This window comes from Tupaia chinensis, unplaced genomic scaffold (assembly GCF_000334495.1).
Source record: "Tupaia chinensis unplaced genomic scaffold, TupChi_1.0 Scaffold000059_1, whole genome shotgun sequence".
NCBI classification, from domain to species: Eukaryota; Metazoa; Chordata; class Mammalia; order Scandentia; family Tupaiidae; genus Tupaia; species Tupaia belangeri.
In genome coordinates, this window is record NW_006159517.1 from 468,143 (window position 1) to 481,694 (window position 13,552).

The following is a 13,552-nucleotide window of genomic DNA, read 5'->3' on the forward strand; positions in this document are numbered from 1 at the left end:
TTTTTGTGTGTGCTTGGTGGGGTGAAGTGTGCAAACACAAGCTAATGGTGACTTTTATGCCTTCTTGTTCCTTCTGGTTCTTGCATTTTCCCTTCTATGGCAGCACCTAGAAGATATTTTGCAGCTCTGTAAGTTGTCTACCGATTGCCTGACTATCGATCTCTTGGACATTTCTCTATGCTCGTTTCTTAGTTTGAATCACTGCAAAAATCTGTTTCAGGCTGGCATACACATGCACACAAACATGCATACAAACACATATGCACACCCCTCCAAAGTGCTAGAAGGAATCGATTGTGCAGAATGATATGTCTCATGAGGGAGTATGCTGAATTAAAAGAATTTTGATTGCCTGTCAGAAGATGATTTGGCAACAGTCATTACCATGCCAAGATCATCTCAGGCCCCATTGTTTCCAAGAAGACCTAGATTACTCATTCCCTAAAGAGTTGGTCGTTAGCAGCCTAAGGTTGCTGGTGGTAGGACAGAGACCCAGACAACAGTGTCCAGGAGATGGGGAGGAAAAAAGGGAAGAGAAGAGGTGAGGGGCACTTTCTGAAGGTAGATGTAGAGCAAAAACTATGGGAGGTGAAGAGGAACACAGCTAGGTGGTGAGGAGTGGGGTGACGAGGACTGACAGCTGTCCTATCCAGAGCCACAGGGCAATGGGACCAGCTGGTCTTCGTGGACTACCTTCTGCAGATTTGGATCCCACAGTGGAGACTCCTCACACAAGCCAATGATTTACTACTAACAGAGTTGTTTGGAATCAACTGAGACTGGATCTGGCTGCTCCTCACTGAGCCTTCAATCCTGCATTTACATGAAAGCATGAGGAACCTGCCAGGCTTCTAAGAGGTCTCCAAATGAAAGTCTGTGTGGGGTTCTGGTCTTTCTAGATCTCAATGCCACTGCTATGAATTAATATTGATCAAATGCTGCTCTCCAGGAAGGCCCCATTGCAATAATGTTGGGCATTCTTGTACTCGGACAGAAGCAACATCTGACCCTGAGATCTAAACTTGGTGCTTCCAATCCCTCCTTGTCAGAGTGAATTGAAGAAACATTTTCCAAGTCCTTGCATGAGCCAGGAACCAAGGATTCAAGGGATAAAATAGACCTCCTGCCCTTGGATCTCTCTGTAGTGGGACAGCTTCTCATGCTGTCTGCTTTACACACAGCAGGAGAATAACTTGAATCCACTTGCTATGCTGTCATATAGCATGGATTAGGATCTTGTATTCCATAGCTGGGCATTCTCAGTTCAAATCTCAGCTATGCTACTCACCATTTGTGTACATTTGGGCAGGTTATTTATCATCTGTGCCTCAGTTTCTTATTATAAAATGGGTAGCATCTGGTCCCTGGTCTGTTTTTGATACATGTTAGTTATTATTATATTGTCATTGTTATTAAGGCCTCCAGAAACAATGTTAACTTCTCAGATCAGGTTTTCCAAATGCTTATCACTGTGCTCCTTTCCAAATCTACATCTCTCTTTACAGTTCACCCTACCCCTTTGCTTTACAAAATGTACCAAATTGCTTCTATCTATATACCTCATTGTTTCATGTGCTTTTTTAAGATTGGCATTTGCATCATCCATTGGCATCTGTTTTCTGTTGTTTGTATCTCTGTTGTGTGCTGATGTCTCCTGCTCTGGTCTGTCTTAAGGAATGAACAGCTGAGAAACTTAGAAAAGAATGTGTCGTTCACTTCTGGTCCTTTCAGAGCACAAATCCATCCATCCTGTTTGATGACAGCTTCTTACCTTTTAACAATACAGTACATTTATAAAGATTACATTGAAAAACCCTTTACATTTTTAGTTATTAAAGCTCTTGCTGTGTCAAGAGCTATGACTTGGTGAACTCTGGGGTTTGGTGGACAGATCTCAGAAATGGGCCAGGGAGAGCCTTCTGGAATTCAAGGATGGGAAACTGCACCTGTCATACAGAGTGAGAGATCGTGCTCAGTAGTTTGCAAGGGCAAGACAAGAAGGGAAATTTACATATCTTTGTGACAGGGGTTATGCAATTCTATCAAGGAACACTAGGTAGAAGATGTGGGGTCCTGTCTTCCCAAAGTCACGACTGTTGGCAGAGAGATCTTGTCTGATAAAATGATTACCACACGAGCCAATCTTGCATGCACAGCAATTTTGAGGGCCCATCCTGGGAGCTAGGTGTGTAGTATTGTTGAGGCTCGTAAAAATCTTGTATGGCTGCAGGCAAGCCAAACCCGTACAAGGCAATGCATCTCCGCTGACTCTGGAGGACCAAGCCCAATTCTTTCCTATATATAAGGGGAAGTATCTGTGCTTGAGGTAGAGGAGTGTTTAGCTCCTTCCTTCTCTCTGCTGTGCTCCTACTTTTCTCGAAGTCACCATGAGTAGACACTTTAGTTCCCGGTCTGGATACCGGAGTGGAGGAGGCTTCAGCTCTGGCTCTGCTGGAATAGTCAGCTTCCAGCTCAGGACCACCAGCAGCTGCTCACGCCGCAGTGGAGGAGGTGGTGGGAGATATTCAGGTGGAGGCTATTCTGGTCGGGGCGCTGGTGGTGGCTTTGGAAGTCAGAGTCTTGTTAACCTTGGAGGCTGTAAAAGTATCTCCATGAGTGTGGCCAGAGGAGGTACAAGTGGTGGTGGCTATCGCAGTGGTGGCTATGGTGGTGGTAGCTTTGGTGGTGGTTTTGGCAGTGGAGGTGGTTTTGGCAGTGGAGGTGGTTTTGGCAGTGGTGGTGGTTTTGGTGGAGGTGGTTTTGGAAGTGGAGGTGGTTTTGGTAGCGGAGGTGGTTTTGGTGGAGGTGGTTTTGGGGGTGGTGGCTTTGGAGGTGGAGGATATGGAGGTGGTATGGGGCCTGTCTGCCCCCCTGGTGGCATACAGGAAGTCACCATCAACCAGAGCCTTCTGCAACCCCTCAACGTGGAGGTGGACCCTGAAATCCAAAAAGTAAAGTCTCAAGAAAGGGAACAAATCAAGACACTCAACAACCAGTTTGCCTCCTTCATTGACAGGGTGAGTTTCTACGCTCAGTGGACTGGGAGACATATTCCCAGTCCACCTAGATTGGTGCAGACAAGACATGGCATTTGAATTCAAGTTTTTTTCCTTTGAATAATTAGAAGGATATTTTGTGAAATGGTCTTCCAGGAGCTATGTTAGATGTGTGCTTGTGAATAGTGCTAATGAAAAAAGGGGTCTGGGGTTTACCTAAAAATGGGTCAGTATGATGTTTGCTATGAGTGTTTCTTATTCAGCTTTTGAACTCGATTGAAATGGGGCAACTGAACTTCCTAGATGCAAATGGAGTGAATCCTAAAAAGAAAAGACCTTCCTTTTCATAGAATGGGGACTGAGTGTGAACATAATACATAGCAGAAAGCATGTGGTAAACCAATGCCAAACACCTTTTGCTGCTGGAGGGGACCTCTGTCCTCCGAGAATTTTACATTTGTACTGAATCATGGTGTAGAGTTTCTTTTTTCTTTTTGTATTAATATTTCTAAGCATTGGTGTTGGAAAAGCACATAAACCATTTAAAGATGTTTTTTGCTTAATCCTCAATAATGTCAACCCTAGGTAATTAATGATAACTTTCTAACTCAAGTTTGGATTTTCTGAATACACTTTTGAACTGCCTAGAGAAAGCAAACCAATTTTTATGAAAATCTATCTTAAAAAAATTGGAAGGGGAATCTCTTAAATATTATGTATGTACTTAAAAGCACAGTTGCAGTAATTTTCTATGTGCTTTGCTACTGTTATTTGTGCAGCCCCTCCTTCTGGTGCTTCTCTGAAATTGACAATGAGTTGGGTTTTGTTATGAAGATGATGCTAACTTGCATGTCTCATTTCTGTCTGTTGTGACCAGGAAGTAGAATTCGAAGTTCTTTTCCATAAGGCAAGGGCCTTGACATGTGTTGTTCCTTGGCCCTCAGTGGCCATGAGACCCTACTGAAAACCAGGAGTAATGAGATCTTGTGTTTTTAGGTGAGGTTCCTGGAGCAGCAGAACCAGGTACTGCAAACAAAATGGGAACTGCTGCAGCAGGTAGACACGTCCACTAAAACCCACAATCTAGAACCCTATTTTGAAGCCTACATCAGCAACCTCAGAAGGATGTTGGATCAACAGAAGAATGAGCAGTCTCGGATGGATACAGAACTGAAGAACATGCAAGACCTAGTGGAGGATTACCGGAACAAGTAAGGAAAGCTGGCTGGGCAGTTTTTGCCTATTGCTCTAAAAGATCTCCAGAAAGTATTAAGTAAGTCTTTGATGCAGCTGCAGTCTGCAGCTATGCCTTTTCTTAGGTTAGAGGCAAATCAATTTTGCATTTTTGTGAATTTCCATGTTCTCAGAGGATGGAAATAATTTAGTGGTTTTATTGCTCAGAAAGATGGGGCATCCATGTTGTCCTAGGGTGACAATAGGGAGAAATAACAGGCAATGCCACTTTTAGTCTAAAATGTTAAGACCTCCCCTCTTCCTTCCTGCAGATATGAGGATGAGATTAACAAGCGGACAAATGCAGAAAATGAATTTGTGACCATCAAGAAGGTGAGTAAATTCTGTAGGATGGAACTCATATCTGAAATAAATGAAAGAGGAGAATTTCTAATTACCAAGCAGATAAAAGCCATCATGTGGAGAACTAGGTAGCGGGCCTGGTGACATCTGAAGTAGAATTCCTCTTTCACATTATCATGAACCAGGACTGAACTGGGCATTTGGCTTCTCTATATTTTCAGTGTCTTGTGTAGTAAGTGGGGAGGCAAGTTCTCAAAAATCCAGGCAAGTTCCCTTGATTGTGATATCAAAGGATGGGAAATTTGCCCGCAGTGGACTCCAAAGTCTTCTTCTATTTGGAAAATCCCCCTGGTAAGAGGCATTTGCCCTGGAAAAATATGGCTTCATAATCTCTTCTGCTCCTCCAGGATGTGGATGCTGCTTATATGAGCAAGATGGACCTTGAAGGCAAAGTTGCCAACATCCAGAGGGACATTGAATTTTTTACCACCATCTTCCAAGTGGTAAGTCCTCTAATTTCCACCAATTCTACCCAAATGGAGAGACTTTTAGCCTGAATACACCAGTATCCAGAAGAATAGAAATCTACCTCCCAGCCCTCCTTCTGAGTTATTTTTCATGTTAGCACTACAAGAGTCACTAAACTATCTATTAAATCTTGCAGGAGTTGTCTCAGATGCAGACTCAAATCAGTGAAACCAATGTTATCCTCTCCATGGACAACAACCGCAGCCTGGACCTGGACAGCATCATTGCTGAGGTCAAGGCCCAGTATGAGACCATTGCCCAGAAGAGCAAGGAAGAGGCTGAGGCCTTGTACCAGCACAAGGTGAAAGACCTGAATTAGTGGTCATTTCAGTTTCCCTGAGATGTCTTTTCTTGGTATCCTATGTTCTCTCTTACATTCATGTGTCTGAGCCATTGTGTGCTCTGCCCACATCTAATGATGTGATCCATCATTTTAGTATGAAGAGCTGCAAGTCACCGCTGGCAAACATGGAGACAGTGTGAAAAATTCAAAGATGGAGATCTCGGATTTGAATCGGGTGATCCAGAGACTTAGGTCTGAAATCGAGAGCGTCAAGAAGATGGTACTTGTTTCCTCATTCTTGGGCTCGGCTGTATAGAATGGGGCTCTCCTAGTTTCAAATTTTGCAATCCACATCAAACTATATTATTATCCCCAGTCCCTGGTGACTATGCTGCTTTTCAGAATTCAGCTGTCATGCTGGATTCCCTTTAGGGAAACTTGTGGCAATGATCTAGCTCATGACCTACAGTAAAATTTAAGAGTTGGGGAGTGAGAGAAAAGGCAGCCAGCAGGTTTTAGGTCAGCATTTAGGGGAATGTCAGGTCTCTGAGGGTTGGAGGAGCCTTGCCTCAGGGCCAAGAGAGGCTGTCGAAGCAGCTTTAGGTCTTATAGGGAAGTCAGCATGGTGACATGCTGCCCAGAGGTAGGCGGAGGTGCGAGATGTCTTAGGGTCTGTGGTTCAGTGTGTTGGCCTCCCTGGGGAGATCAGTTTGGGATGAGAAGTTCACGGTGAGATTAGATCATTCGAGAGGATGTAACATGCTGGTGTCTCCTTCAGATTGCCAATATACAGCAGGCCATCAGTGAGGCTGAGCAGCGTGGTGAGAATGCCCTCAAAGATGCCCAGAACAAGCTGAATGATCTGGAGGAGGCCCTGCAGCAGGCCAAGGAGGACCTGGCCCGCCTGCTGCGGGACTACCAGGAGCTGATGAATGTCAAGCTGGCCCTGGACATGGAGATCGCCACCTACAGGACCCTCCTGGAAGGAGAGGAAAGCAGGTGAGGAAGGCAGCTTTCCAGAACATGCTGACTGCTGTCCAGGGTGCAGCCATCCGAGTGTGGGGACAAGCACAGAGAAGGAAAGTACAGAGATGGAGAGTAGATTTGGTTTCACTCAGGGAGCCAGAGAGCTTTGGCATGGAGCAATTTATTCTTAACCTGGTGTCATCTGATCTAAAGTCGTTTCTGCTTCCCAGAGAAGTTTTCAGATCAGTGGCAACCTCAGTCCCCTGGCTATGGCCCTGCTTTGTGCTTTACCTGAGAAATAGTTCAGGAATGACCACTGCACACATGGCTTGTCAAAGTGCCTGTTTACGGTAGCCCAAGGAGGCCCTCATTAAGTGCCCCCGTGAGGTGCCAGGTGCTTTCCTTTTTTTTTCAGTTTGCTCTAGGGCACATGTGCTCACTGAGGAGAGGGAGAGAGAAAGTGAGAAGTCACCCTCAAAGGGCGATGGTCATGCCCAATCCCTTCTCCTCTATTCTCCTCTCAGGATTTTGGGCGCACGTGCACATTCACTTGGCATGTTTTTCAAGCTGCCTGGTCTGGGACTCAAATCCCAGAGTCAGCCATGTGGGACCCAGTGCCTTAACCACCATGCACCTGCTGGCCTGGTGCCTGACTCTTTTCTAGTTCACATGGTGATTCCTCCCTGTTTGTGCTCATGCTGAGGAAGATGGCAGAAGTTTGGGAGCCAGGGTTTCAGGTTGACAGGATTGAGGAACCCCAGATGGGAGGAGTCTTTGGGATGACCAAGAAAGTATGAAGAAGGGGTTCATGAAGCTGGAGTGCCCTGAGGGATTTGCCCTTTTCTCTCCCACAGGATGTCTGGAGAGTGTACCCCGAACGTGAGTGTGTGTAAGTACCAGCTGAGTTCTAAGCCCATGAGCGGGTTATGCTGGGTTAAGGGAGGTGGAGTCGCAGTGAGAATAACGGAGTCTTCCCTTGCAGCTGTGAGCACCAGCCACACCACCGTCAGTGGAGGTGGTGGCAGAGGAGGTGGAGGTTTCGGCTCCGGTGGTGGTGGAGGCAGCTACGGCTCTGGAGGTGGCAGCTATGGCTCCGGAGGCGGCAGCTACGGTTCCGGAGGTGGTCGTAGTGGAGGCGGCGGCGGCGGTAGCAGCTACGGCTCCGTTTCCGGAGGCAGCAGTGGGGGCCACAGAGGTGGCTCTGGAGGAGGCGGGGGGAGCTCTGGCGGTCGAGGTTCTGGTGGCGGGAGCTCCGGAGGTAGCTTTGGCTCCTCAGGCGGTCGAGGATCCAGCTCTGGGGGCACCAAGACCACTGGTGGAGTTTCCACCGTGAAGTTTACTTCCACTAGTTATTCCACTAGTTAGGCCAGATAGAGATGGTCTCTATTGGTTAGCTCCCCCTCTCCACCATGAAAGACCTTGGCAAGACCAATGCTAATTGCCCCAGTCTTACTGGAGAAAAGAGCTATAGTTACTTTCGCTGGTTCTATTTCCCCAGCTCTTTCTTTTCTGCTCTGCTTCCCAAAGAAGTTTTCAGGTCAGTGGCAGCCTCAGTCCCCTGGCTATGACCTTGCTTTGTGCTTTACCTGAGAAACAGCTCAGCAATTACCACCACACACGTGCTATTACAAAGCACCTCCTTAAGGTAGCCGGAGGAAGACTGGTTAGACCAGGGCTTCTTTGCTAGTTTCAGAGCACATGCTCTGGACAGCGCCCTAGCATCCTGTATCCTGCAGCAAGCTGTCTGCTGCCTTGGTTTTGTATATAAGGTATAAGCAAGTTGTTTGTCTTTGTGCAGAGGTCTTAAACTCCTCATTCTTTTGTTTTGCTGCAATAAACTGCATTTGAAATGACCTGTGAGTCTCAATCTCCTTTGTCTATTGGCACTGTCTGTCTTGGATGGGTGTTCTGTGGGAGTGAAGAAGACACTGAATCCCTTGTCATTTGGGGGAGTCAGGATATGTGAACATGAGCAAGACAGGGAGGCTTATTGGGCAACGCTGAGCTACGGTGGAATCAGAGAGCAGGCTTATCTCCAAAGGGTGAGGATGTCACAGGGGAATGGGGAGATGAGGGTGGCAGGTTTTATCCATCTGAAAAGGCTTTCTTGCAAAGGGCAGTGAGCAAGCAGGTTGGGAAGGATGGGTTGGGCACTGAAAAAGAAGGCAAAGTATTGCATGAGAGTAATTGTTCTTGTGTGAAAGTCAGTGGTGAGAGGAGACGGGTGGTGTGGGGTCAGCAGCTGGAACACAGACTCTGTCAAGGGGCGGGGGCGTTTAAAGAACGAAGACTGGTTGCAGAGAGTTGGATATTACATTTCCCCTCTCTTTCAGGTCACTATAAAGAAAGCTAAGAAGTGCCCTTGTTGACATAGCCTGTACTCGTGAAGCAGATGATGGGATAGCATAGTGGTCAAAGCATGGGTGTTGGAACTCAGATCTGTTCGGGTTGCCCCCACTACCAGCTCTATGAGAATGTGTGTTGTATACCTCTTTGCATCTCAATTTTCTAAAATGAGGATAATATACCCTCCTTGTGGGAGTTATTGTGAAGGTTGAGTAAGATGCTAAGTGAATGTGGCTGAGCACATAGCAAACTCTCAGTAGGGCCCAGTTTTAATGGTCATGGCAGTGATGGTGATGATGGCAAACTGGCTATTGTAACGTTGCTTGTCAGTCTACAGACAGCTCAGTAGATACTTGTTCTAAGGAAAAGGTGAATGAACACCAGCTTCCCAATGATTTGCCAACTTCTCAAGGATCACATTTAAAAAAAAAAAAGAAAGAAAAAAGAAAAAAAGTTTCCAATAAGGAAAAGCTCCAGTGTCAGACAGGTTGAGAGGAGTAAGGAGGGTCTAGAGCAACAAGAGCGTTTTGGAAATAAGTTGGGGAGCGCCGTCTTTCCTCCCCAGTCATTCTTTCAGTGAGCAAGTAGGTTGGGTCTTTGTGGTCTCAGTTCTCTTTGCCTTCTTCCTGTGTCCTAACTGAGAAACACTGAGTATCTTGACCGCTCTGTGACCCAGCCAGTTACATGCTTTTCCAGTAGACTTCAACTCAAGTTGGAGCTTTTTGAACGTTCCCAGGTGCTGAGAAAACTGTGTAGGCTATTAACTGGAAACACTGGGAAATTAACTCTTCTCTGAAACACGTAGAAACTAGCTTTCCCCTTGAACCAAAGTCCTTAAATCCTCATAGGAAGCTCCATACCTGACCCCCTCACTGGGGACATACTTAGGTAGAACATCCCTGTTCCATTGTCTTAGGACACGTCATTCTGGCTTTTAGTGCTTCTTTCTTTGGAATTGAAACTGTCCCAACATGGGATGGTTTGGGGCACTCTTTTGTGAGAACTCTCCTGCTGCTACATTTGGGGCATCTTCAGCCCTGGGTTTTGCCAGATGAAAGATCATCATCATGGGATCAGCAGATGACATGGTAGTTAATGAATTGGATTTCTACATGGCCAATCACAGTTAAAGGCCTGGACCTAGCAGCTTGAAACTCACTCCAGGTGTGTGTGTGTGTGTACCAAAAATCCCAAAAGGAGAATAGACAAGAAGGGACTATGGTATTTCCATCCCGCCTGGGGGGTGTGATTTCTCACTTTTCCTCTCTCTGTCTCTGATGAACACATGTAGCCTATGGCAAAATCAGTAACAACAAAAAAGAACTTCACTGCATCTGTTTCTACTTGGACTGATGTGAGACTTTAGAAAACATTGTGGTGGATCACAAGAATAAGGAACTTTGATTCAGAGAACCTGGGTTTAATGCATTATGCTATTTGAAGGGCAGGTAAAAAAAAAAAGTCGCTTGGACAAGTCACTTGACCATCCTGAACCTCAGTTGTCTGATAGGTAAAATGTGAATGAGAATTTCTGCCTCTCCCATTAAGAGAATAAAAAGTAAAATGTGAGAAACACTTTGTGAACTGTAAATGTATTATACAGAAGTAATGACATTAAAAGGGAGTGGTAAAGAATCAGAAGAAGGTGGCTGGCTGCTCAGGGCCACCAAGAAGGGAGGTATCTTGATGTGGTCATTGTGGCCCAATGACAGTTCTGTAGGGACATAAAATTGGTTTTGTTAGTGTACCAGTCTACTCCTGAGGATTGATTTATGTAAACCAAACACAGAAGAGATGATTGTGTCAACCAGAATGTTCATTCCTTAGCTTGTGGAAGAAACTATTTTTAGTCACTGAAATACCAGAATCTCCCCATTCTCTTAGCAAGATACCTAAGAACCTAAGTCACAAAAGGTGGCTTGGTTCTTGTGAATTGAGAACAGTGGAAATTAGGTGACCTTGAGGGAAATGAGTTACCTTCGTTCACATGAGAGCTGACCTCTGGGCCAGCAGATAGAGCACCTCTCTCCTGGGAGCACATCTCTCTCCGGGGGGATACTGCTGAATGAACAGCAATGTGTTCTTGTGCTCTGACCTGCATATCCTAGATAATTTCTTAGGAATTAAAAATAATAATAAAATGTTATTTTATCACATTTCAGTGTAGGAAATATTCCTGTTTATCTTGTGTGGATTTGGGTCTTCTTGGTGAGATCAGACATGGCAAAAGTAATCAAGGATGGTGAGGTTATAAGGATCAAATGAAAACCCTGAATAAGTCAGTGTATAATATAGAATCCAACTGAGTAAGATCAAATGCCTAAATACATCAACATTAGAAAGACAATAAAGGAAACATTTGGATTCAGTTCTATTCAAAAACGTTTCCTGCATAAATACTATGCATGAGGGATAGGTCAAATACTGGGGATACCATGATGAGTAAGATGCGTTCTTGCTCTCAGATAGCTTAACAACTTGGGTGGTGGGGAACAAGTATGACATTCCAATGCATACAGCCCATGCAATGATAGAAACATGTACAAGGCACAAAAACAGCACATATAGATGTGAGGATACTACATGATCGTCAGTGGGTTTTAAAGGATTTTCAATAGGAGTTTGTCAGGCAGACATGTACATTCAAAGCAGAGAACAATACTTCAGGCAGAGAGAATAAAATGGGGGGAACCAGCAGTTAGCGTAATGGCTATGTCGCTGGACTCCCATGTAGTTGACCGCGGTTTGCATCCCGGACCCGGTGGCTTAAAACTCACGCCGGGCACGTGTGCATGCGTGCCCAAGATCCCGAGAGGAGAATGGAGGAGAAGGGATTGCGGTGTGACCATCTCCCCTGGGGGATGATTTCTCGCTTTCTGTCTCTATGTCTCTCTCTGTCTGTCTGGCAAGTGCACGCGCCCTATAGCGAAAACCTCTCCAAAAAAAAAAAAAAAAAAAGAGAGAATAAAATGGGTAAAGACAAAGAAGAATGAAATTATGTGAAGTATTTGAGCATCTGAAGAAGCATGAAATTAGTGCCAAGAAATAAGGTTGAAGAGCTATCCATAATCAACAAAGAAGGGACTTCTATGGAGTTCGGACCCTAGTTTGTGGGTTGGAAGTTCTCAGAGGGGTTTTGGGACCAGCTGGTTTGTTACAACCTCATATGTACAGCACAGTACGTATGTACGTACTGCACAGGGAGAGAAAGGAATTGCCTTACTGCTAGTGGAATGGGGATTGAATACAGACCATAGTTTGTCTTGGTTTTGAGTATCCTCTTAAAAAATCTGATCTACCTATGGGAGAGCTATTCTTGGAAATGTCTTTTTTATTTCTTTCATGTTTTTTTTAATGGTTTTATATATACATTTTTATTTCATTTTCTTTTATACATTCAATTACATTATTTAGCTTACGAAGTGAATATTTCAATATGGGAACATTTCTCCCTAGTCCAGTTGATTAAACTGTAAAATAGCTTCAACAGATAATGCCACATTTCTTTGTCCCATTAATGCTTTGCCTCCATATTTTTCTTCTAAATGTCCTTCCTCAGGCCCTACTCTACCACACACACTATATCTGGTATTTACACCCATTTACTGGGGATTGTATATCCTTTAGTCAGTCAGTTTCAGTCATAGAGTGCAGACACTCAGTATATATTAAGTGGGAGCATACAATGTCTCTCCTTCATAGCCTGGCTTGCTTCACTCAGCAGTAGGTCTTCCATATTCTTCCACTTTCTGTCAAAAACCAGTTTTTTTTTTAAATGGCTGAATAGTATTCCATAGAGTATATGTGCCACAGTTTTTCAATGCATCCATTCATCTGTTCAGGGACATTTCAGTTGGTTCCATGTTACTCTCTGACCCAAAAATAAACTACAAAGCTGTGGTAATCAAAACAGCATGGTAGGGGAACCAGCAGTTAGCGTAATGGCTATGTCGCTGGACTCCCACGTAGTCGACTGCGGTTCGTGTCCTGGACCTGGTGGCTTAAAACTCACGCCGGGCGCGTGTGTGTGCGTGCGCAAGATCCTGAGAGGAGAATGGAGGAGAAGGGATTGCGGCGTGACCATCCCCCCTGGGGGGAGATTTCTTGCTTTCTGTCTCTATGTCTCTCTCTGTCTGTCTGGCGAGCGCCCGCGCCCTACAGTGAAAATCTCTCCAAAAAAGAAAAAATTAAAAAAAATAAAAAAACAGCATGGTACTGGCTGTGGACAGACATGTGGACCAATAGAACAGAATAGAGTCCCCAGAAATAAATTCCCGAACATACAGTCAATTGATTTTTGACAAGGGGTACCAGTCAATCTAGTGGGAAAAGGAAAACCCCTTCAGCAAATGGTGCTGAGAAAACTGGATTTCCACTTGCAGAAAGATGAATCTGACCCCCTACCTCTCACCTTTGACAAAAATCTTTCATGTATTTTATGGCTAAAACAGCTGTCATAGATGAGGAGGAGCCAGTAAAGGGATTTAATACAAGAGTGACATGGTCAGATTGGTGTTTAGAAGGATCACTCAAGACAGATTGATATATAGCGATTTAATGGATGAATAATAATATGAGAAAGAAGAAAAGAAAGAAAAAGAAGGAAAAAAGAAAGTCCATATCGGAGGCAGGAAGACTTGTTGGAGGCTGTTACAAAGATGAAGGCAAAAGATCATCAGGGCTTGCAACTTAAAGTCCTTAGAGGTGGTAGAGAGTCCAGAAATGAGGCCATGGATTCACGCGACAGTTAGGAGTCAAATCAGCAGGCTTGGTGATCAATTGGCTGCAGGCTCCAGTGGGGTGAGGCAAAGAGTTGAGGAAAGCTTTCATGTTCTTGGCTTAGAGAACAGAGAGTATAGTTCAGAAGGCTTGTGGAGAGAGTTGGGAGTTAGGAGGC

General features: G+C 44.9%; 1 protein-coding gene across 1 annotated transcript; it reads left to right on the forward strand.

Moving 5' to 3' along the window:
• Positions 1-2,387: 2,387 nt before the first annotated feature.
• On the forward strand, positions 2,388-7,674 carry LOC102476801 (keratin, type II cytoskeletal 1). The gene is made up of 9 exons (XM_006141610.1): positions 2,388-3,017; positions 3,993-4,207; positions 4,502-4,562; positions 4,940-5,035; positions 5,197-5,361; positions 5,498-5,623; positions 6,122-6,342; positions 7,164-7,198; positions 7,292-7,674. The coding sequence occupies exons 1-9, from the start codon at positions 2,388-2,390 to the stop codon at positions 7,672-7,674; spliced, it is 1,932 nt and encodes a 643-aa protein (XP_006141672.1).
• The last annotated feature ends 5,878 nt before the right edge of the window (positions 7,675-13,552 follow it).